Below are 24,350 nucleotides of genomic sequence, written 5' to 3'. Positions count from 1 at the left end.
AGGAAATGAAGCGAATGTTGTCACTCGGTGTCAACAGTCTGATGGGGGAGGGTGATGGGGCACACATCGGTTTGAGAACTGTTGTTGTGGTACATTTACTTTATGGGTAAAATACCCTTTTATCTAATTTTAAAATAGTTAGTTACTTAAATCCAATTAATTGTGGGTAATAAATGTGGTCGCCGCCAGATATAAATCTGGAGGCCAAAATCTATTTTTTTAATTAGCTAGGGTAAGGTTTTTAGATTTAAATAATTAAGTTCAGTTCCCCTTTTGATCTTAAAGCGTTCAGTGCCTTCCTAAGGCTTGCGCATTGATCTGTAAGAGATAGAAGCCTTTCTAAGGTATATCCTCTTGGGCACTAGTTGCCACTTGGTTCTACGAACCCTGAATCCCTTGAACTAGGATTCCTTAAGCTTTGATAGCTTGTACGACTCCCTGAGTTGTTAAACCCATTAGCTTGATAGAACTAAGTGACTCTCTGAGTCTGAAAGTCTTCCTCTGACTTTAGGGGCGAGGTAACTCCGCTACAAAAACAATCAAAGGAATTAGTACGTAGGACTTAACTATATTGAAAAGACAGTAGCACTTGTGTGTTTTTGCTTGTTGCTAAGCGATCGCTTAAGAGCTCAAAGAACCATACTCTGCACGTCGCGTACGTGAGGTTTTGGAGGCAACTTTATTACACTGTCATTAGTATAGGTTAGCTTGTAGAACCTAAAAGAAGCTCCGTTACACCGAGAAGCACTTTGTGGTTCGTCCGACGCCCTCACACGTTTATCAATGTTGGTTTGCGGAAAACGAAGCAAAATAGGCGAAGGCTGCTCCCGTTACACCTGGTATGTCCAACGACCACGTCCGTCCTATCCAACATGAACATGTCGATAAGAAAGGTACACCCCTCATGGAAGCTTCCACTTATCGCGTGAGAGCTCAATCACTTGAGTGATCTCGAATGGATAGCGATTGAACATATTATTAGACCGTAGGTGACCCAGCCGTGAGTGCAATGATCTTTGCCCTACAAAATGACGATCATTATGCGATTATCGCCGAGTTCATTTAAAATGAATCCGACGCGGCCCAAGAAAAGGTTACATTACTTCACCAGCAAGGCTCTCAACAACGTGCCGAGAAAAAATTAAAGTTGCAACGCGTGGCTTAGCAACTATAGGTCAGTACTAAAAATGCTTAGAATAGGAAAAGATTAGAACAGAATTAATGTATTTCTTTAGTTTCAACTGCTCATAGTCCTGACTTAATATAGTATTATGAAACTATGAATAGTAACTCATTGCACACTGCCCATTTCGTCTATGCGCATCTATCAGCGATTGGCGGGGTTGATTGATTGACTCATTCAATTAATGAACAGAAAGGTCCCATTGATGCCCTCAGACGGGTGATATCCTCCTTCAAAAGAGCCGAGGGATAGGAAACAATTCGCGATTAGAGTGTTTACTCGAGCGTAAATGCCATGCACAACAGGCAAATGCATATCCCGTCTGGCTGTATCCGCAATTCACATTGTCGCGTCAATGGCAAGCCAGTCCATGACAAGTAGAATTTTAAGGCTAAAATTGTCTCGCAACAGAATCTACAAATGTTGTAACAGCAACATTTGTTAAAATAGTTTATGTGGTACAATCCACATTATGAGTCATTTACCCATTTTTGTATCTAAAATAAGTACGACATCAAACGTCTATTAAATTTATGGGTATAGCCGAAATGTATTGTAAGATACAAAGAAAATGTAACGGGGTGTTCGTCACATAAACATTTTGATCTTTAAGAGGAAAAATCAAGGAAAATAAAGATTATTGTCTTTTTCTTCTTTGCATTGCTTATATTACCATATACGGTAATATTGTAGCTCTCAGTGGAGCCTTCGGGACTAGAACGGGGCAACACCAAGTCAGAGAAGGCACAGATGATGAGTGGTGGAATTAGTGGAGGGCACCGTGGCCTGTCAGAGCATGCCGAATTTTCTTCAGCAGGTTCTTAGAAGTGAGGAACGGCGACGTACCTCATGGTTGACGCATAAGGTACACTGTGCACTTCCATAATTTCAAGCGATTTAGTGATGCTGGCAAAATCGCGGCATTTAAAGGCCAAAATTCAGACAGACTTAGGAATTCTAAATAGGTTGAAAAAATCAACTCTATGTGCATGCATTACTTTATCTCATGCGTTAATGTGTCCTTCTATCCAAAAAGAATAAATCACCACGGCTTATTACCGCTAATTACGGCAGCTAAAAAGTGATAAATCATTTGATATTGTTCCTGCACATACACATGAGTTACCACCATCATTCTTTCAGCAACTGAAGACAAAACGCACCGGAGTCTGTACCATCCCAGGTCGTTGCGATCGCAAGCGATAGACCACCTTTGATACGTCCAAGGGTACGATCTCTTGGGTACCCTCCGTCTCGCACTTTCTACCAATCAGCACTCGATGCAATTGTTTCAATAAAATATCAATGGCAATAAACGTGCCGGAGCGTCCAATGCCTGCACTACAATGCACTACAACTTTTGCCTCGACTTTCAAGCGCCTCGATGCATCATCACGATAGCAATTAACAGTATCGAGCATCGAAGCAATGACTCGAAAGTCTCGCAAGACGCCATGATCAGGCCACTTTGTGAGCTGAAGGTGTAAAAGAGTCCGACTTTCAGTCTTGAGTCCAATTTTGTGCGACAGCTGAAATCTTCGGACAATAAACCCCAACCCCTCGATCTGTGTTTTTTTGTCCAATAGTTGAACTTGAAGGTTGCCATAAGTTACAGCGTAACCTCGTGGGTTCCAATACCTAACTGCTTTGAGCCTCTCGTGCTCGACAAAGTTCGTAAGCATGAGCACCACGTGGACGTGGCATTGCCATACCATGTGCCAGAAATCCCCAATGGCAGCGGGCACTGGTGCACAGCACGCAATGTAGCCGCCATCAATGTAACTAGCGTTAATATAGTCGTCTCGCGTCTCTCGCGACACTAATTGTAGCTTCACGCGTGTCTTTTCAAATGGTACTACGTCTTGGTACCGGTTCTTTGCCTTTCTAGCCGTGGTCTGTGGTGTTAAGGCTGCATCGTAGCCAGGTGCTTTGTCAATGCTATGACAGAGCTCCTTGTACTCACGCTTGAAGCCAGTAACACCCGAATGACTGTCGCGGCATTGGAGCTGCTGCAGTCGTACCATAAAGGCGTCAATAATAGAGCCAGCAGATGATGAGTCGTATTGCTTCTTGGCTAGCAAATTCTGTAGCGAGGTGGTGCTACCATGTATTGGAGAAGCTGTGGGCAGCGAGTTCATTAGAGGGCACACTGGATCGTTTAAAAGTGTCGTCTCGCGTGGCGAACCCTCTATACAAAGAGCCGGAAAACGTACTCTTAAGTTGCGCAATGGACCATCTTATTGAGCTACTTATCGATTGCAAACATAATAGAAGTGAAAAGAAGAGTAAAATCTGCATTGCGAATACCTCATGATATGAAGAGCGTTATACCAGAATATGACATTTGAATTTAATGTAATACCCCAGTGCAACTACACCTGAGACCATGCATGTGGCGGCCGACGCGCCAGACACCGGTTAAATTTGTCTTATGGGGGCGAGACAGATGTCGTATTCATTTTTCAGTATGCGGTCGAAATATATTCTGGTTCAAATATATGCAATGTTAAATTATTGTGTCACCGTAGCCAACATTATAATTGTGGAATTAAAGCTTTAAATAGATAATATTGGAGCTTAACATGTACTTCAGATATGCGTCATGCCACCCTAATGATCCATCTGATACTCAGCAAAGTCAATCCAGTCTTCGTCTTCTTCCATGCCAGCGTCATCGTCGGGCTGATAGTTCAGACCCGTGCGGTCATTATGCACCAAATCACATGGATTAATTGCGTGATCATAGCATAAATCATCCAGTGCTTGCTCGTCCCCGACAATGGGAGTTTCATCCATCATTAAATCGCCCTTTTCGAGATTGTGAATCTCTTCTTCCACCCCAATATTATTGTTTGGAACACCACCAAATATCAACAACTCATCTGTGTCCGTCGGAAATAAAATCAGACCCTTTGTATCAATTGAGTAGATCCAAACGTCGCTTGTATCAAGTAACTTCCGACCCCAACACTCTGCAGTCGACTTGTCTGAAAATGTCGACAGGAACGGTGTCCCTGTGCGATTCGACCAGTCAAGATGCTGGCTCTTCAAACGCTGAAAATCCGTTTCAGTCTCAAAAGACGCATTTGGCAGTCGTGCGCGAGCAAGTGTGTCTTGATTGTCAGCGTGAGCAACGCGCCAAACAATTGGTGGTGGATGCTGAAGCATATTGTTCGTGATCACGTCAGCAGAAGGGGTCATGAAGTCTCCAAGATTTTAAAAAATCAATGAGGAATTCGTGCAATGAATCAAAATGTGAGATACGAAGCTTTTCAGGAAGCATTGCATTCGCCGAGATGTGTCTTTTTTAATCTTTTTTTGTACGATAAGAGACGTCTCAATTTTTTTTAGTAAACGGTCGGAATCTATCACCTACTAAAACAAATGCGACATAGAATCTCCTAAACCAATACTATTTTAGAATTTGATTCTGGCAGAAGTTCACCATCTTTGCACTACAATAGTTTTTCTTGGCAAGTCAAGTCAAATTCAGGGTACGCAATATCGTACCCCCTTTTGCGATGAATTTATTTAAGTAGCTTTTAAGACCGATACAATGGCGCGGAGCAGGAGTCGGTCTTTAACGCGATCCCGTCGCCATAAAGGCTCGACATCTTCCTCTCGACGCCATCAGCACGCACCTGCGTCACGGCACCACCACAGTCGCAATCATCGAGATGATCTCTCATCGTCCGTGGACGACAGTAAGAATGGCGAGATTTCGCTCAGTATCGACGAGACGAACAAACTCCGTCTTTCGCTCGGTCTAAAGCCACTCGTCGCAGGTCCTTCCACGAAAGAGCACGCAGTAATTAGTGTTCAAAAGACGCGCACTCAATTGAATGCCGAGCGTGAGCAACAAGAGCTTCAAACGAAGCTTCAGCAATCCAAAACCCGACGAGAATTGACGCAAAAAGTAGCCGGCCAATCCCTCGGGGAACAGCTTCAAGCACAATTAATAGGCCAGAGAGACACTCTTGTTCCAAGTCACGACGCATTAGCATGGGTAAAACAATCGCGATTGAAACAAGGCTTAATAATCGAAGCGGCAAATGACAATACCAAGCACCAACACACGTATGAAGCTCCGGCATTGGCAGGCATGACTGTAAGCCACTCAATTGATCACTTTAACGAGGGTAACGAAGTTGTCTTGACGCTTAAAGATCAGCACGTCTTAAAAAATGATGGCAAGGCCTTGAATGACGACGAGGACGAGCTCGAGAATGTCGAGCTTCGTGAAGCGGATCGACGTGTTGCACAACAGACACAAGCAAAGCGCGCAGTTATGCCAGTGTACTGTGCCTATGACGACGACGAGTTTCTAGAACTCGGATCTGGTCGAAAGAGGAAGATTTTAGCTCAGTACGATGACATTCACGACGCTGCGGAAGCAGACGACGCGCGCAAGTTTCGATTGAATGCGGCAGGAGGGTCGACAGGTGTTGTTGCCAACGCGCGACGTGATAGTGACCATGGCATTAATGAGGGGGTTACGCTTTTGTTGGGCAAGCAAAAATTGTCAAGTCCTGTGACAACGACATTTTTAAAAAAACGAAAAAAAAATCGAAAAATAGACAAACGACGTCATTGTGACGATACTTCCATGGACACCTTCCAACACGCGTCTCAATTGATTGCGCAATTGGAATCCGACGCGGGCGATGCGTCGGATTCTATGGATCGTGGTAAACGTGAACACTACGATTCGGATCGTGACGATGCTGACGAGACGCAAAAGCTGTTTCGTTTTCAAGAAGCACGTGAGAAGGCCAATGCATTGGCCTCAACGGCATTGGCGGCGAGTGTTCAACCACAACGAATGAAGCCACGTGTGGTAAATGAAAGTGACGTTCTAGACGATAACGTGGCTCTTGAACGAGCAATTCATGCGTCTTTAGCACGCGCTCGAGACGTGAAAACAACCGAGATGCCCATTGTCACGAGTGAAGAGCGTATTGCCGAGTTTGTTCGTCGAACCGTACCGTGTGAAACCACGAGCTTGCTTGATGTCGAGCGTAGTCATGACACCGCAAAGAATGGTCACGTTCCTGCATGTGTTGGTCAGGTTTTTCGAACTGCTCACAATGTATCCAATCCGGTCGTATTTAATGAAGCCACGGACTTTGAAACGCGATTACGCGAAGCAATGGAAACACGTGCAGCCCAGTTTCAAGAGACGGTGAAAGGAAGGACGGTAAGTCGTGAAAAGCACGACGAAACGGAAGCGAACGAGGCGAAGATTGGCATTGATGCGAGAATGTGTGATACTAAGGAAAAAGAAGACGACGGGATGGAGAAGGAGGTGTGGGGAGAAGAAGAGCCTTTAGTCGGCACAGGGATGGGTGCGACATTGGCTTTGCTTCGAAAAACGGGGGATTTGCGCCAAACGCGTGTCGAACGGCAAGCTGGTCGAGCAAATGATGTACGTGATTGTGCTTTTGAAGACGATTTACGGATTAAGAATGGCGTGAAGCTTGATTATCGGGACGAATTTGGTCGATTATTGACTAAAAAAGAAGCTTTTCGGTTATTGTCGTATAAATTCCATGGCCACGAACCTGGCAAGAAGCGAAAAGAGAAGCGATTGAGACAATTGAAAGAAGAGCTTCAGGCGCAGAAAATGCTCTCTGGGGAAGGCAGTATGAAAATGATGAAAGTGTTGGAGACGAAGCAAAAACACACGAAAGAAGCTCATGTGGTGCTGTCGAGTGGAAGTTGATAAAAAGAGGAATTTGATAAAAAGGTTTTTTTTTGGGATTTTTGTTCATTTTAGTTAAAACGATGAAATTTATTATAGCGAATTAGAGGCTACGATGACGGAGAAATCAGCCGTGCTAGTATTTGATTGGCTGCTAATCTTGCCATCGCGATTTGCAAATGTTGTCGAAAGATCTGACCCTTTCGGAGTCGTTACAGCGATGTAGCCATTCTGCTGTCCCGATGACATTGTGGTGCAGCTTGCACTCTTGTTAAGACTATTGCTTCGACTGTTGGGGCTTAAGGGTCTCTGTTTTCGTACTGCGGCACGTTCAGGATCGATAAATTCGCCAAATTTAAGCCCCTGTTGCATGTCGTGATGCACTTCACGAAACATACGTATAATTGTAGCCATCATAATCATTTCACCGGCATTTGAAGACAGCGCGTAGATGGGTGACGGCATTAAGTACCCAAGTAGCAACGCCAGAGCTCCCACGAGCATCCAGACCCATGGATTAAAGCACGTGGCGTGTACCATGTAAGAGTAATTAGTACCGTAGTTCCACAGTCGTATGCCAATATAGAGCGCCCATGCCACAAGCGCTATAGCTGGTAGAATTGCACAAATTGCGTGTGTACTGGTGTCCCCTTGAAGCTCGTAGAAGCTTGAAACTCCAAATGTCCGGTTAGCAGTCCAGTGGTACGCCACAAGAAGATTTAAAACTAACAATGCACAGCCTAAGAGCCACACGATGAAGCGCAGACACGTTGAGAGCCACCAGCGGCGCTCGACACGATTTACTGCTACCCCACTACTGCAATCCCTTTCAAAAGGAATGCCACAGAAAGTGACTGCTTTGTGCTTGTGTACTAAATAGGCCAATTCATAGCACACCAAGACTAACATGGGCGTCACACAGGCGTGAAAGGCCAACATTGCCTGTGTACTAGCGCGTCGACGATCGATACCCGTTGTAGCCATGACGGCATTATTAAACACAAGACTAAAGCAGATAAATGGCTTCAAAGAAATAGCAACATTAACATTTAATTAATACAATTGGTTCAACAAGAAATTTTACGCACTGTGAGTATGAAAGCAGCGGTAGTCGAATAAATCTTGGCGTATTTTAGCGAGTAGCAAAACAGCACAATTCCCACTCCCACAAAGCACCAAAAAAACGGAACGAAGCCGGGCAAGATGTGCACTTCATACGTGTCCTCTGCGGCCATCGTGTCAAGTTTACTTGTGCCTTTCATTTTAAATGACCAAGTCAGCGAGCGTCATTCACAGAGCCAGTCAACCTTAGCCACTACTGTCAAAAAGAATGATGCCTCGGTGGGTAACAAAGCTATTGCGCGTTCTGGAAGAGAATGACGAAGCCGTCATTACATATCGTGATCCTAATCGACTGCGTAGAAGTCTTCGAGCAGTAAATTTAGAATATCCAGATTCTATCCGAACTGATCCGGTCAGAAAAAGTCGCCGATTGTTAAGATAGATGGCGAAGGATTCTTGTGCGAGCTCTCTTCATTCCTTTAATTATAATATAGAAATTTAGAAATTGGGCTGATTCCGTTCGCCGAACCATCATAATAGTTTCTGAGACCATTATGCAATGGAACGATTACGAGCGAGTATCACTGCATGCATAGCCTATCTCAGCCGATTGACACCATCGATTGTTGCTCTGGAAATATATGATGAATTATTAAAGATGTGTAGCATTGACAAATGAGTGTGTCGTGTCTTGCTTGATCTGTCCCAAAACAAATGAGACTCCAGACTTGTCCATCTTCGACACATAAAAAACGTAAGCAATGCGAAAAACCACACAGAAAATAAACAATTAAAACGATGCAAGTGATAAATTACAGAATATTCGCATCAAGTAGCCTTCATTTACTGATTTAAGCCAAGAAAGTAATGAAACTCGCGACGAGAGTTTTTAAAAATTTACTCATTTTTCGATGCTACGTCCGCGTCTTGACAATTTAATTTTCGTATACCCACGCTTCGTCATTCGCGCCCCACTCAATGATGCCTTCCGGGAACCAAAGATAAATCTCGCGCTCGGCTGATTCAACAGAATCCGAGCCATGACATACATTACGGCCCACGTCGACGCAAAAGTCGCCACGGATCGTTCCGAGCGCTGAATCCGTCGGCTTCGTAGCGCCAAGCATTTTACGACCCTCGAGCACCACGTTGTTTCCTTCCCATACCATGCATGTTACGGGACCGGAACTCATGTACGCAATGAGAGACGGGAAGAACGGACGACCCGACAAGTCCGCGTAGTGGGCCTCGAGGTGCTCTACCGATGGGCGAGCAAGCTTAAGCGCTACGAGTTTGTAGCCTTTGTTCTCAAAGCGCTTAATGATTTCGCCAACTAGGTGGCGCTGCACGCCATCCGGCTTGATCATGATATAGGTGCGTTCACGTGCCATGATCGTAGAAGGTTATGCCACACTTAAGAATGGGAGGAATCTTTCGGTTATGACGTAGCATGGCTACCATTGATTTGGTTGGTTTTATTTCGAGAATTAATTTAGCATGTAATACGGATTATCGTCCAATTACAATCGTGATCTTCGATATGAAAAATAATGTAGCGGCCGCTTCAAGGTTGTTGAAAGTGCGAGGCAATAAGGAGGCGAAACGTTTGGTTTTCGTCAAAGCCGAGCTCTTCGAGCATCTTTTCGGCGTGCAGTACTACGAGTGGATCGACTTCCATAATGGTCTCGTCGTAATTAGCGCAGCCACGTAGCACACGCAGCAGTGCGTCGCTCTGTGGATGGTCTAATGCGAATCCGTAGAGCTGGAACGCTCGCTGGATTGTCAACGCGCGGGGGCAGTATTTGCATACGCAAAGATAATCTTCGAGACGGAGAGGTATGAGACCTTGAGGAAAGAAAAAAAAAACACGTTTTGTTACTTAAATATCATTGGTGACGGTGGGGGAGACTTACTGCAACTTAAGATCGGAGCTTGTCGGCGTTGATTAATAATACCTGAACGATTGCAAATGGTAAACTTCGGTAATGTTACTTTATTGTTAAGTAACGCACGTGATTGAGGACACGGAAGTAGCGCGTGGGTATCAGATGATTCGGTATTGAGCTCTTGGTCGTCTGAGTCCGCAGGTTCCTTTGTCTCTTCAATGTCACTACAAACACTTGCTTCCTTTACAACAACTTCGTGCTCTACGTCTTTGAATGTATTTCCATTTGACTGTGGGGTATCTGGAAAAGAGCTCCCAACCCCATCGCCAGTACTTGAGGCAGGATCTTCGTGGTCCAAAGACAGTGATGGCTCGTAGTCATATATCGGCATGAGCGCTCTTGCTTGGTCTTTATTGACTGAACGACTTGGATTGCCGCACCTCCATGCAGTTGCTGCAACAGTGCGGATATCATTAAGCACGATGGCAATGCAAAAGGCAAAGACAAGAAGAACCCGTACCATCCGGAAGAGTCTGCGCACAACAATTCACATTCCCCATGAGATTGATTTAATCGAAAGGGATATATACTCGTCCTTTTCAAACTCCAAACAATTTGCCACTAATGGCTTCATGTCGACGAGAAAGAGCACGTTACGGAGCTCTGAGCTTGGCTTCTTGCCATGCCTTTCTCACGAGTCATGCGATTTAATTACCGTAGCGGTATTATCTACACGAGATCACATAATGGCTACATAGATGGGCTTTAGAAAGTCCTTAAAATAGACTTGTGGGTGGTATTTGAACAGTGTCCAATCATATTCTTTCGTTCGTGTGTCACAGTCGGTACATGGGCAAACAGTTTGAACACATGGATACATCCAGTGACACAATTTGAAACTTGTAAGGAATTAATCCGTCATGGAGACGCCATCGCAGCCTGAGTTCGATCAGGACAATTTAAACGAAGATATTCAGCGCATGCGTACGCTCTGGGTCAACGAAATGGTGCTTTTAATAATATTCTATAGCGCAAATAAGGAAGACAATACTGATGTTTATAATAATGCGCGCAAGAACGCCCCGGAGATCCTGCCATATGACGAAGAAATGGTGACTGAAATGCTTGAGCAAATTCGGAATCAACAAGAGTACGTTGATTCAGTCTACGAGGATCGTACACAGCGGACCGAGGAGAAATCATTCGTCAATAAGCTGTACCAGATGGAGATCGACCGGTTACGCTACATGGTTACGTCCTACCTTCGTACGAGGCTTCACAAGGTGCTGCGACGCGTTCATGTCGTCCTTATACGTATACTTTGTGTGCAACTTATGTTACCGTAAATTATGGAATTGCGTAGATTGAAGAGTTTGCTTTTTACATCCTGAAAGACTCAGTACAGACCCAACGACTATCGGCAAAGGAACGGAATTTTGCTCAACAGTGCGTAATGTGTCGTTTGCGTATAAGTTGACGTGATTGTTAAGTGACAAGCAATCCAATGCCTCGCGGTGTAGATATGTGATGCTGTACGAGACTCATATGTGTGATGTGGCACTTGGCAAATTTGCGGATGAAAATCGTACTTTAACGGCAGAAGGCATGGGTACGCGAATATTTCACAAAAAAGCGTATTCATAGAAATTATTGATCTAAATCTTGGTGATTGCAATAGTGGCAACGCCGGATCTGGATACATTTGTCTTTTGTCAAGGGAAGGAGGCAGGAGGCGTACAATGCGACGACAAAGGCGGTGACTTTGTGCAGGTTACGTCTGCAGATCGCTACGTGCTGCGGTATCGCAGTGTTCAAAACCACGTCCAAGCTGGTAAAATTGACCTTATCTAGAACTAAGCAGGTATTACAATACATTGGTGCTACTGTGACAATTATTGCAGTGTTGAGCAATTCAAATTAAATTAATGTGAGAGAATTTTAAATCACCGCGATTTCCTTCGCGTTGTCCTCGTCAGCCCATTGGGCAATAATACTTAATTTGATGAATTCTGGCAAATGTTTCGATCTCGTACTTTATCTCGACAACACGTTGTTGCTAAAAGATCCGCATTTGCAATTAATCCACCATTCAATTTTTCCAATCACCACAGTGGATTGGCAACAGAAGCAGCAGCAGCAATGCATACAAAAAATGCAGCAGGCTGCAAACACACAAGAGTATACTTACAATAAGATAAAAAAAAAGAATTTCAAAAAAAATAGTGTCTCCGCACCACTAGTAAAACCTCTTCGAGCACTAGAACCACGACTTGGAAGTACTCGTAGTGCGTCAATGTGTATCCTGGTATTTCAATTCGCTCGTAAACATGTGGAGTGAGCATGACAATACGTGCGAACTCCATGGCACTTAGAAGCAAGTACTAAAAAGCAGCTTGAATTTAAAAAATCTACAAGCACATGCGAAAAAATCACATAATCAAACGCACCACGATGGTCCAGCTCATGCGATCTGAGCGCACAGCCAATAGCCCAACAACACCGACGATAAACATAAAAATATTCGATAGCCATAGATAATTGCCGGAAATTAGCAGCCCCAGAAGCAGTTGCAACCCGGCAATTAATCGTATACGTTGCGACCGTCGCGCTGTGGACTCCCACACGCGCTTTTGTTGCTCAAATCCACCATAACAACGTGGCGCGGTAGAAGTTGATGTTGCTGAGGATGCCGCATAGCTCCTTGAGAACAACGGATCGTATTCGCGTGCCAACGTGTGGTCGGACATGGGTTATTGCGAGTTGCCGTGCTTTTGTGGGCTATTCTAGTACTTCGGATTGGCTAAAAATAAATTTTACTGGGTGATAGCGAGTATGATTGGTTCATTGGACTTAGATTATGTAACATGTCCGTACTTGTGTTACAAATAGCAAGATCGCACGAGTGTGAAAAGAAAAAGGAAATAAAAGTCACCGATTCTTTCGGTTCTATTGAGGATAGGGTCACGAGATATAATCAGTTGCGAATCAATTAAAAATTAAAGTTTAGAAAGAAAAACAAAACAAGGAGGTTATTCCAAATTTACATTTTGTAACCTAACTCGGCACCAAACTAGTACTTGAGTGTAACGGGGTGTATCGTTTTATGAAATTAACACTTAAAGGTTGGAGGATATTACTTTATATAGTAATATTCAGAATTCTTATCCATAAATACAATCTGACGGTGGCGACACTTTGGACTTCACATCTTTGTTCTATCCGTAAAACGAGTAGAAAGTATTATAAGCATTCATTTTTTGAATGCAAAGCGAAGATTTCCGAACCGGCAATCAACCACATATTGCAAAAGCAAAATATGTTGTGTTCCTGCTAGGCAGCATTTGCTTTTGCCTCGACAGTACTCACTCAACAATTTGGTCAGAAAAAATAATAAATAAATCATAAGCCAAATTTCTGAATAGTGCTGCAATAATTTACTGAAGAAGCTCTTATGTCCTCAGCAAATACGCAGATACATATTTGTGTGAGCAGCACAACAGGGTCGATTACTATATTTTAGGAATCATATTCATGTCGTGAAGTATTGAAATGATGGTTCGCTTTACGTCTTCGTACCAATGTATCACATTAGCATATGCGAAAGGTGCTTCGCAATCCCTTTCCAGTTTCATTTTGATAATTCGTTGCCAGTCTAAAAGGAAGCGCCCAAGCAGCCGTATGATATGTGCGTGCTTCAATGAATACCAGAGTCCTAGACAGATCCGCGCCCCCCCCCCCGGAAAGTGGTGTGTTCATCGTGATGTGGCTCTTGAGAGCAAGATAGACAAGCACGCACCAGCTGTATCCACATTCACCTGATTTCTATCAATTTATGACAAGCTAGCCAGATGATTGCAGCGGAGCATGTTCCTGTAGGTGTTCTACAGTAAGTTAAGCTTTTATAAAAGTACAAATGACTCTAATCAATGGAACGTGCTATTGTAATTGACTTCTCATAGTTGCAAAGTGGCTTCATTTAAAGGCGATGTAACACTTAAACGTTGAGAAAGCTGATTGTACTCTGACAGTGAAGTTTTGGCGGAGAGCAACTAGAAGAGAAGGAGTTGTTCCCGTTAAAAGCTAATTGAGACGTGATTGATCGAGCTGAGTGCTTACGGATTGCCCAGTGTTCAACAAGAATTTCTCTCGAACTATCTAGGTCCTATCCTAAGAATTTTCATACGCTTATCACAACAGGTATCTACTCTGCCAATCATAGTGTATATGAATCTCATAGTGTGGCTTACTTCATGTTGGAATATATCTTAAACGGACTAGTAAGTGTTCTGAGTATATTTGAGCCTATCATGTATAGGTATACCTTCCTTGAAATTCTAAAACCAAAAACATAGGTGGAGACAGTTATGCATATGTATTTATATCTTTTGACGTAGTTGAATTTACTAATAAAACTGCCACTACGTCATGCGTGGAAAATGTTGCAAGAATTAGGCCGTCATAATGGCAACTGGAATCGAACGCTAGAAAACGCCTCAATAATACATTCTTTCCACAGCTCGTCCTCGTGAATAGATGATGCAGATTAAATTACATCTTTATATTGCTTCATCATGCTTCGTGTTAAGATTAATTATTGACAATTTGCACGTTGCTTCAAATAATTGACAACTACGAGTAGTCGAGAGGCTTAGAAGTTTTAAATAATAACAGCACACTTAGATAGAACTAGCAAACTGCTGGTGATCATGATCAATTAATTTGCTTAAGTGGTTTCATGCGCACGTCTCAAATTAGTTCAGCCGAAATGGATGGTACGATTACGTAGCATTTCTGAAGTAGCTAGAGTGGACAGCTGAAAATTCATAAGATGGCATGCACCTCTACCGCATCATTTCATATCAATAGATAAAGCGGCTAAAACTGGTCATCTTCATATGGCTCAACAGCTAAAGCAACATCAACAATAAAGTTGCGCAACTCGTGTTCAATTCATGAGAAGCCTGTAATGGTCATTTCAACCTGATTGTGCTTCTTTGAACAGAGGAATGAAGGGGAGCAGGATTACTGTAACGGGGTGTCCAATTACATACATATTATTTCCTATCAAACGAATATCAAATATTATTTTTATGTAGAGGAAATAAATGAAGCAGTACAAAATTTTATCATGCATTCTTAACTTTTGACTTAATAGTTACAATATTATCAAATTCAAAAATATTGTAGCAGCAACTTAACAGTTCTGTTCATTAGTTGATTCCAGTTTAAATCAACCCGCCAATCGTTGCAAGACACAAGGCGGGCGGAATGAGGCGCCTTACATAGTTAGTTATTAATATACTAGAATCAGTAGATGAAGATCGTTCCGTAGGAACTTAATATATCAATACAATTTTACTTTTTCTGTATATAAAGCCCTAGTATCGACCTTAAGTAGCCAAGACTTCTTAGCTATGTGTAACCTTCCTCTGTACGTCGTGTACGGGAAGTAATCGAGTCATCTCCCCTTCACTCTTATAAGAATAGGCTGATTAGTATTGTTATCAGTACCAGCGAAAGGTGCCCCGTTTCACCTGGAGGCACTTTGTAGTCTGTCTAACGGCCTACGCACGTTCCATCCAGCGTGAACATGGTGGATGAAGTAGTTGGGAGCTTTTAAGCCCCTCCAGAAGGCTTCTACGCAACACGTGAAAGATTCACTCATTTAACTGACCTTAACTGGAGAGCATGAGAACGTATGAGTTCGGCCGTAGGCGGGCCAGCAGATAGCGCCATGTTGTTGGCTATACAAAGAAACGACCAACATGTGGTTATAGCCGATTTCATGCAACGTGAACTCGACGGGGTCCGAGGAAAAAATAACCTTGCTTCAACAACACGGATCTCAACACGCTGTGTAGTTGAGAGAACAGGGTGCTCAACACTTTAAAGTGTTGAGACAGCAGAAATTACAATCTGCTAGCGGACGGACGCTTTCGCATCTGTTCGAAAGCTTGAAGATCGAAATCTTTAAGTTCGAGGCAGTCGAACGCGACTCCCTCTCAAGATAATTTGTCGAATTCGACGACGCCATCGTAGCTCGCCACATCTATGTTGATGCGACGAAAGCGAAATTTGGCAGGTCCAACTTGGCTGGACGTGCCAAATCTTGGGTCTAAGGGCTCAAGCTTTACGACCCGTTTGTGTTTGGCCGACGCTTTCGCGTACCTTACATCGCTCGGGCACATGGGCCATAAACGGGCCACCAATGCCACAACTCAGAAATCAACCAATGCAGCTTTTCCTATGTTGCTACGTTCCTTCACAGCGTGTATGAATATTTGCATCGAATGCATCGATCGGCGTCCTCGCTTTCATACCCTTCGCGGTCTCATTTGGAAATGACACGGATCACTCGGAATGACCGGATGTGTGCCCAAAAGCTCAAAGATCGCAATCTCTAAGTTTAAGAGAGTCAAAGGCGAATCTCTTCAAATCGTTTGTCGAATTAGAGGACGCCATTAAAGCTTGCCGCGTCGATGAAGATGGATAAAAGTTAAGCTTAGTATGTCCAACTTGGCTGGAGGTGCCTAGTTGCGAGCCTTGTGGCTCAAGTTTCAAGATTCATATGTATTTGGATCGTGTGAGGTCTTTATGAACCGGCTCAGGCAAAATTTTGAGCCCCCACGTGCCTAATTCAGGGTTCAAGCAAAGCTCTTGGATTTTATACTGGGCATGCGTGACCTCAACGCTTATGCCCAGCACACACGATACCTTTTGAGTTGTATTGCGAGTGAATTCATGCATGAAATAACAGGGTTGCCGTGTTCATAAGGGTCTTGCGGATGGTCCTATCAAGACCACCTCTTCCGGTTAGAGCTAAAAACGCTAGGAAAGCGTCCTTTGTATCGGAACAGGAGTACGTAGCCTGAAACAGGCTTTCGTCCACTCTAATGCTTATCGTCCTCCGAAACGACAAGAAATTGGAGGTCCCGACAAACAAAGGACCTCTCGTATGTCGATAGCGAGAAATGCCGCTCTTCAAATTGCAAGCATTTGCAAACTTATTATCGCTGTTAAAAGACAGATCACTACGCCTATGAGTGTGGCGCCACGCTCACTGCATAGAAACACTGAGCGAGACAACGACCTCTCGCTTAGAATTGCGGAGGAAGCGGATCCGAAACATGTTAAATTACAACTGCAAGGCGGATCGTCAAAAAATGGTTGGGGTGAGCACGTGCAAAGTGCCCTACTGATCCAGCAGCGTCAAAAGAATTTGCAAATCCTTTGACGAAAGTTGCTCCTCCAACACAAGAATTGTGTGTAACTGCTGCAGGTGATGAAGTTAACCTTAATACTTTGTAAATATAAGTGACAAAGAAGTTGCCACTTAAGTCCCTAGTCGATTGTGGGTCGTCAAATAATTCATTTGACGACAATCGCTAGAAGATCGCAGGCTTAATCAATTACGTTGAGCAAGATACACCTCTAACGAGGATGACAGTAAAGAAGCGAGTAGCTGGTATTCATTACACGTTAAGGGGATTTCACCGTACTGAATTTAGATAACAAATCTGCTGTCAACCTTCGATTACCATGGCTCAAAAAGTACGAGCCACGCATAAACTGGCAGCATGAATCCGTGACGATGCCTATCCCTCGTGCATGGTCATCTAATGGGCGTCTTGGAGCGTCAACAAGCTTGTGGGTGTCTTACGAGTGAGTGCGTTGGTCTCACTTGTACGGTCGTTAGCACGACTACATAAGACCACAGAGTGACAACTCATCAAACTGTGGAGTCAGATTGCGACTGCTGTGCACAAGCACAGGTCATCTGTGACAAGAACGCAGATCTGCTTTACTTTGCCACTACACAGATTAATCAAGAAACGTTTCAGTGTTGGCAAATGCGTTATTCCTGAAGCTAACTTCTGAGGCGCTGTCAGATCAAGTGTATAAGCGCCTAAACTTGATCTGTTGTTTACTAAGAAATTTAATGTCACAGTTTTCTCTTTAGAATTTCTTAAGGTACCTGGGATCCTTCAGAGTCTTGGAGACTTATGTACCTCCTATTAGTTTGGTAAGCAACCTCCCCAACTTCTGTAGCTGTAGTTGCGCAACCACAACAAGATCCATTACGATCGACACTCCAGTCGGTCAAGGATTTCGAATTGTCTCGTATAGACGGGCGTTTCAAAAAAAATGAATGTCGCTATATCAGCAAGCACATTTTTTGTACCACTCAACTATTTTGAGTGTCGAACTTCGATGCTGCCTGTGCTTGAGCACACGGTAACTATGTCCACGTCGTAATGGTAGACCTTCGACGCTGCAAGCACGTGGCCGAGCGACCGCTTGAGTTTGCACACATGGTTCGGGCTGTCCACGCTAATAAATCCTTCGGGCTGCTGCATGTAAAAATCTTCATTCAGTACCTCCTTCAGAATGCAATCTTCACGTACATTGATGTTGCGTCAACCTGTGCTTGGCAGCCATACTCAGTACAATACGAATCGAAATGAACTTTGCCACTGACGCAATGTCTCCTCGTTGTCGACTCCATACTTTTGGGCCACGATTTGCGCCTTGAAACGCTCGATCATTCCATGTAAATAAATTCGCTCATTGGCTTTAGTTCTTACAGCTGTCTTAATAATTGATGAGCCGTAGCTACACGCCTTTGCTGACTCGTCACGTCATCAATGAAGAAGAAACGATAGTATGTGAAAGATATAAATCGATATTGAATTCTTCCACATTGAATTAGTTTTTTTTTTAGTACACAAAATTAAAGTTAATAAGACGATGTTGGGCAACCTTGGGTAAATTTGAAATCACTTGATGAGCAGGAGACGTGTAACGGGAATAAGGGGTATAATTACATGCTGTTGGAAGATGACATACGATCTAGCGCAAGTACTTCGCATAAGGATGACTTAGATGAAGGTCAAACAATAACAACTAACTTCGGCTTGAGGTATGCTTGGGTCCGTAACTATCAGCAAGAAAAGTTGTCGATGGAGATTTAGGCTTATACGCATAGGACGACAAAACTACTCCTACGTGTAGATGGGCGCTTTTTGCGGCCGCGCGGTACCGGAAAAAAACTCAGCAAATAATTGCAAACAAACAAGGTGTCTTTATTAATAAGGGCGTCCTGGTATTTTGATCGGTTCACAAGATTTAATAAGAAAATAATAGCACTTTGATGGCGTCTTGCGAAGCCGTAAGCGCTAGCTATTCCGACGTTTAAGAAGATGAACGCCGAGCTGTCATTTGATGACCTCGAAGCGTATAGATAAACGTATGTGACTGCACGGCGATACAACGAACACACTCTCATAATGTGACGGGGCACTGCCGACTTGTACTGCTTCAGTACAAGTCCGCTTCGCACTGCGTCAGTGCGAGTGGTGCCTCACGTCACTTCACAAACACTAGTATGTGCAGAGGAAGACTCGCTTTAAAGCACTTGCTTTAAAGAGGGTTAATCAAAAACTGTATTAATATAATTAAGTTCTTCTTGTCTATCTACTTAATACTAACTTAATTATAAACTTATACAAAGCATGTACTAAACGTCTTATCTGTCTTTCTCTTTGCGCGCGTCCAGCGCTGACTGGACCGCGGAGAAAGTAGATAGAATGGTCTATATCTACCAATGGATAAGCTTATAGAATATTACCATTTGAAATATTATTCTCCAAATATTAGTTACCTTTAAGATGATATATTAATAAACAACCTTTGCGTTACATCACCCTCCCTTTAACGACAATCACTCTGACTGTCATGGGTAGAGTGGTCACTATAAGACCACTTTATTAAAAACGGTGTTGATTGATCAGAAATATCATTTTTATTCTATCGCATGAAGATCAAATTCATGCGGGTGCTGATTGTGCGGCGCCTTCGGCTGCGGTTCGTGCAGCCGCGGGTGACGCACTGTTATCTCTTACGGCAGACGGAACGTCTGTGTCAACTTCCCCGCAATTTTAAATGTTGCGGGTGCACGTGGTGATACACCACGTGAATCCGACCTCTCTTTGGAGGTCGACCACGAATGCGAGTCGGACGAAATGGCCGACTCGGAGAGAACAGAACAGTCGCCTGATCATCGTCAGGCGGCTGACTATGAGCCTTCGAATTAGGGGGCTCATTCGAGTAGACGTGCTGGTAGCATTCGCTACAGCATGTTTGGTTTCGACGATGAGGATGCTTTCTCATCGCCAGTACCGTCTCTCGTGCCGTCACCCGCACATATTTCTGTGAGTGGTGATGACGATGGCGTAAGCCATCGTAATAAAAGTTCTTGTGGTACCCCTGCTTCAGTGGGTACCCTCAGAGGATCGTAGACACTAAAATGTCTCGTCTTGCTCTCACAAGAATCCGTGGCTTCTGCCCGAGCAGCTAATTAATAGCTTGTCTGGAGAGACTACTCCTCACAATAAATATTCCTTATTTATTGCGACAAAGCTTCATGGCCTTGATCCCAGCGCGAAGAATTTTCGCGCTGTGGGAGATTTTTCTTTCGATGCTTTTTTCAATCATCGGTGGTATATGGGTAACAATAAGCGAGATAAAGTCTCGCTTATGCAAGCCTGGAGCGCATTCATTCGCAATGTCAAAGGCATTGGACGCGAAGCCTGGCTTCAAAGACTTAACGCGAATCGCGTTAGATTCAAGAAACGAACTCCAACCGGCGCAAGGTATTAATTGAATCGGTTGTCACGTGAGGATGGGCTTCCATGCCTCACGTGGGGTGATCCCTGTCCGTGTTGTGTTGACAACACCAAGCGAGTTAATAGGGGTGTCTTTTCACTTTCTTCGCCCTGGAGAAGGGCTCGCATCTCTATCGAGATACGCGATGCAATTGACGTTTTGCAATCGATTTACAGGCGCCAAGGGCGCGTGTTTTCCTATGGACCTTCTGATCCATCGGATGGGTCACGTAATACTGGCGAGGCCCTCACGTCAACAACCAGCTGAGAACCTCGTTCCCAGCTGTCATCTGAAGGTGGATTTTCGTGCCAGCGAACAAGAAAACTCGTTAGCTACCCCTTCATATCACGGTGGTTTTTGAATGCGTTCCACAAGAAAACGCTGACCACCGTGGAAATCCACCAATGGTTGTGGCGGAGGAGGGGAAATTAGATACGACCCATGTGTCGGATCTAGAGTCGAAGATCAACAAACTCGATTGCTTCCTCCAGGATTTGGAGGAGGTACTTGATCACGAGCGCGGTAAGCGTCGCTCGTTAGAGCAGACGGTGCAGGCTAATCATGTCGAACGGTTAAAAGACCGTTGGAAGAGTGCGTACTCCATGTTGGAGTACGAACGGAATTATCACGCTCTTCCGGATGAGGTGTCGTCAGCTCATCGCGTTTTCGAGGATCTTTGGACCCGACATGAGAATCTATAAAATCAGCATGAGAATCTGGCTCGTGACCACAAAAATCTTTTAAGGATTCTTGAAAAGGGTCCGTCATCGGAAGAAGTTGCGTACTGATGGTCGGGCGGAGCCGACCAACGTAAAACCTAGGATGCGTTCGCATCCCACGTGGCAATTCTATCGTGTACGCATTGCCTCTGCGATGCAGTACACGGAAATGCCCAATGAACTTGGGTGGTAGTTTACTGCTACTCACATTAGTGACTTTACGCTTAGGTAAGTATACCGTAAAGAGAATTACTAGGTCATTAATTTTAAATGAAAGAACGTTTGCGTTTTTTTTCATGTTTGTCTGCTATCAGTTTCTAACGATCCACAGCGTTAGCAATGGAATCCTGTACGGAGCGGATTACTGATTCTCGAGTCAGCAGAAATTTCTCTGCTGACTCATTTCAATTGTCTTTTTCAGTGCGTTTTGTGCGCACTGCCATGAGAGTTTTCTCATCTTCGATGTCGATTGCTTCGACATCGACAGCATTCGCGTCGTTTGTAACTTCGACGCGTGATGAGCATCAGCCACAAATGGATTTGCTCGTACGCGTCCCCCCCCCCCCCCTTAAACTAAAGGATCCCTTAAATTGGGTGGGTCAGCGTGGATGGCGTAAGCCATTCACGAAGAACGGTGTATGCGTTGTATACGCATGCACCGAATTATTGATAGCTAATTCGACCATCGGTAAAAACTCGCTGCAATTTAGATACGATTGGACTTAACCTCGAAGTATCTCTTCGAGGACGCAATTAATGCGTTCCGTCTGACCATCTGTCTCTGGATGATCAGAAGTTGACATAGTTAGCCGTGTTCCGAAAGATCGGAACACGGATTGCCAAAACTCCGCCGTAAATCTTGGATATGTATCCGAGACCAATTAACGGGGTAACCCGTGGAGTTTGAATACCGTGTCGATAAAGACACTGGCACAGCTCGGAGCCGTGATCGACTCTGATACTGCAGGAAGATGTACCATCTTGCTGAATATGTCTACAAAAACAAGGATTCCATTTGTTTTTGTGGTCGTCTTCGGGATATCCATAGACGAAGTCCATAGATACGAACTGCCAACACTCTGCCGGAAGTGGTAGAGGTTGAAGAGGTGCACGAGATGAAGGGCTAGGCGTCACCCGTTTACATACCTCGCAAGCATGAATGTGCTTACGCACGAACTGATACTGGCGGGGCCAGTGAAAGTCGCGACTTACTGTGAAATAAGTTTTTTTACGTCCACGATGCCCACTTATTTGTGCATCGGGACACTCATACATGATGCGCAAGCGCAAATCATTGTGAGTTGGGGCGACGACAGGTGGAGTGTCGCCGGCAACGGCTGTGTAATACATTAAGCCGTTGCGTGTTGTGTATCGATCAGATGACGATAGATATAAGGCCGGTACATCTTTTAAAGATTTTTCGGATAGATTCATCGGATGATCCGTTAAACGCAGAAGGTCCTTATTATCTGCGTAGACCTTCTTTATGTCATCAACTAAGGTTGATGACGGAACACTTGAAATGAGTGTTGCAACGGTGGGATTATTTTCATTGTTCGAATGCGCAGCCGGCTCGAGGGTCGGCGTGATGACGCATCAGCGACGACATTAAGTCATCCTGGTTTATATCCCACAGAAAAATTATACTCCGCGAAGAAGAATAGCGACCTCGCCAATCTTTGCAAGAGGTGTGGGCTGTTTACGGCCGTGCATAATGACGCATGGTCAGTATAAACGATGAAAGGTCTATCTCCGAGGAAATGGACCCTACCCTTAACCAGTGCATCTTTCATGGCAAGGAGTTCCTTGTCATGCACTGGGTAATTGCGTTTAGCTGGTTGTAGCTGACGCGATTGGTAACAGACGACGCGCTCCGCGCCGTCTATATCGCATTGCATTAACGCACAGCCGAGTGCAAAATCGCCGGCGTCACAGACCACATCAAACGTTCTGTCTTGATCTGCAATCGCCAAAATGGTCGATTGCATCAAGCTTTGCTTGACACCTTTAAAAGAACGCTGGTAATCAGCGTTCCATTGCCATTTCTCGTCTTTTCAAGAGACGAGAGAGATCAACTGTCATCTCTGCATAATTGCAAGAGTACTTGTGCAAGTAAGCCGCTAATCCAAGGAACTTTCTAAGTCCCTTGACATCGACTGGAACTGGCCAGTCGGTGATTGCCTTGATCTTTTCGGGATCAGGGCTCACGCCGTGTTTACCGACAATGCACCCAAGAAGTGATATTTCGCTTGCAGCGAATATAAATTATTGAGATTTTTGTACAATTTATGCTTTCGAATAAGTGTAACAACCTGACGAATGTGAGTTCTATGAGCTTCCACGTCCGTCTTACCGTCTATGTCCCAGCTAAGGACGAATACATCGTCGAAGTAACTCGGTGCGAATTCTCGCACCCGTCTCAATAGATTCGTTATGCCTCTGTTGAATGTTGCAGGGGCTTTATTAAGCCCATATGGTATTACTAGCCATTCCCAGAGCATCCCGCTGGGAGTGGTCACTGCTGTGCGTTCACGCATAAGGATCTAATAAAATCCATACATCAGATCCATAGACGAAAAGATCGTACTCTTAGACAGATCATCTATGGTTACGTCTTTTCTAGGTATCGGCGTTTGAGCTGGTACCGTTGCAGCATTCAGTACATTAAATGCGTGCACTATCCGCCACTCTGCGGTGGCCTTTCGCACACAGAAGGTCGGAGAGCTATGTGGGGAGGTCGACTCCCTTTCACGGCCCGCTTTTAATTGATCGATATAGAATTTATCGATCGCAAGTGCTTATTCACGAGGCAGTAGCCACTGCTTCATGACACAGTACTTCGAGCCCGGTTTGAGCTTGATCTCATGTCGAGTGCCTTTATCCTTAAAAAACTCGCATGGAACTGTTTCAGGGAATACATTCCTATATTCACTCAAATCCTTGTATAAGGGATTTGTCTTAAGTGACTCCCAAGATTGAGTTCTGTATCTTTCAATCCGAGTCTTCACATCGAGGACACTTTCGTCCATCGATGAGCTGCTGAGAACTCGTTCGTTCTCTGCAAAAATTACCGCTGACCGAATGTCGATTACGTAATCGTCCTCTGTGACGAGTACGCAGATCTGCTTGATTTT

The 24,350-nt window shown here is 44.2% G+C and overlaps 8 protein-coding genes across 8 annotated transcripts; 2 read left to right on the top strand and 6 right to left on the bottom strand.

Moving 5' to 3' along the window:
- Window positions 1-1,965: 1,965 nt before the first annotated feature.
- CCR75_002218 (uncharacterized protein) lies at window positions 1,966-3,321 on the bottom strand (the record flags this gene model as incomplete). Its single annotated transcript, XM_067960316.1, has 2 exons — window positions 1,966-2,288; window positions 2,347-3,321. The coding sequence occupies 2 exons, from the start codon at window positions 3,319-3,321 to the stop codon at window positions 2,226-2,228; spliced, it is 1,038 nt and encodes a 345-aa protein (XP_067819799.1). The 3' UTR covers window positions 1,966-2,225.
- A 472-nt stretch (window positions 3,322-3,793) lies between these two features.
- CCR75_002219 (uncharacterized protein) lies at window positions 3,794-4,384 on the bottom strand (the record flags this gene model as incomplete). The annotated part of the gene is made up of 1 exon (XM_067960317.1): window positions 3,794-4,384. The coding sequence occupies one exon, from the start codon at window positions 4,382-4,384 to the stop codon at window positions 3,794-3,796; it is 591 nt and encodes a 196-aa protein (XP_067819800.1).
- Window positions 4,385-4,739: 355 nt separating this feature from the next.
- Window positions 4,740-6,905, top strand: CCR75_002220 (uncharacterized protein; the record flags this gene model as incomplete). The annotated part of the gene is made up of 1 exon (XM_067960318.1): window positions 4,740-6,905. One exon carries the CDS (start codon window positions 4,740-4,742, stop codon window positions 6,903-6,905), a length of 2,166 nt encoding a protein of 721 aa, XP_067819704.1.
- Window positions 6,906-6,977: 72 nt separating this feature from the next.
- On the bottom strand, window positions 6,978-8,146 carry CCR75_002221 (uncharacterized protein; the record flags this gene model as incomplete). Its single annotated transcript, XM_067960319.1, has 2 exons — window positions 6,978-7,907; window positions 7,973-8,146. 2 exons carry the CDS (start codon window positions 8,144-8,146, stop codon window positions 6,978-6,980), a joined length of 1,104 nt encoding a protein of 367 aa, XP_067819703.1.
- A 735-nt stretch (window positions 8,147-8,881) lies between these two features.
- On the bottom strand, window positions 8,882-9,337 carry CCR75_002222 (uncharacterized protein; the record flags this gene model as incomplete). Its single annotated transcript, XM_067960320.1, has 1 exon — window positions 8,882-9,337. The coding sequence occupies one exon, from the start codon at window positions 9,335-9,337 to the stop codon at window positions 8,882-8,884; it is 456 nt and encodes a 151-aa protein (XP_067819706.1).
- Window positions 9,338-9,510: 173 nt separating this feature from the next.
- CCR75_002223 (uncharacterized protein) lies at window positions 9,511-10,660 on the bottom strand (the record flags this gene model as incomplete). Its single annotated transcript, XM_067960321.1, has 3 exons — window positions 10,353-10,660; window positions 9,860-10,285; window positions 9,511-9,791 (listed from the first exon to the last, which is right to left on the bottom strand). The coding sequence occupies exons 1-3, from the start codon at window positions 10,390-10,392 to the stop codon at window positions 9,511-9,513; spliced, it is 747 nt and encodes a 248-aa protein (XP_067819705.1). The 5' UTR covers window positions 10,393-10,660.
- Window positions 10,661-10,733: 73 nt separating this feature from the next.
- On the top strand, window positions 10,734-12,549 carry CCR75_002224 (uncharacterized protein). Its single transcript, XM_067960322.1, has 6 exons — window positions 10,734-10,839; window positions 10,909-11,115; window positions 11,196-11,278; window positions 11,353-11,441; window positions 11,511-12,213; window positions 12,280-12,549. The coding sequence occupies exons 1-5, from the start codon at window positions 10,753-10,755 to the stop codon at window positions 11,681-11,683; spliced, it is 639 nt and encodes a 212-aa protein (XP_067819700.1). The 5' UTR covers window positions 10,734-10,752; the 3' UTR covers window positions 11,684-12,213; window positions 12,280-12,549.
- CCR75_002225 (uncharacterized protein) lies at window positions 11,935-12,579 on the bottom strand (the record flags this gene model as incomplete). Its single annotated transcript, XM_067960323.1, has 3 exons — window positions 11,935-11,994; window positions 12,067-12,213; window positions 12,280-12,579. 3 exons carry the CDS (start codon window positions 12,577-12,579, stop codon window positions 11,935-11,937), a joined length of 507 nt encoding a protein of 168 aa, XP_067819699.1.
- Between the last annotated feature and the right edge of the window lie 11,771 nt (window positions 12,580-24,350).

Source organism: Bremia lactucae, linkage group LG18 (assembly GCF_004359215.1).
Source record: "Bremia lactucae strain SF5 linkage group LG18, whole genome shotgun sequence".
NCBI classification, from domain to species: Eukaryota; Oomycota; class Peronosporomycetes; order Peronosporales; family Peronosporaceae; genus Bremia; species Bremia lactucae.
Note: the sequence above shows the minus strand (reverse complement) of the source record. Positions and strands in the feature narration are given on the sequence as shown.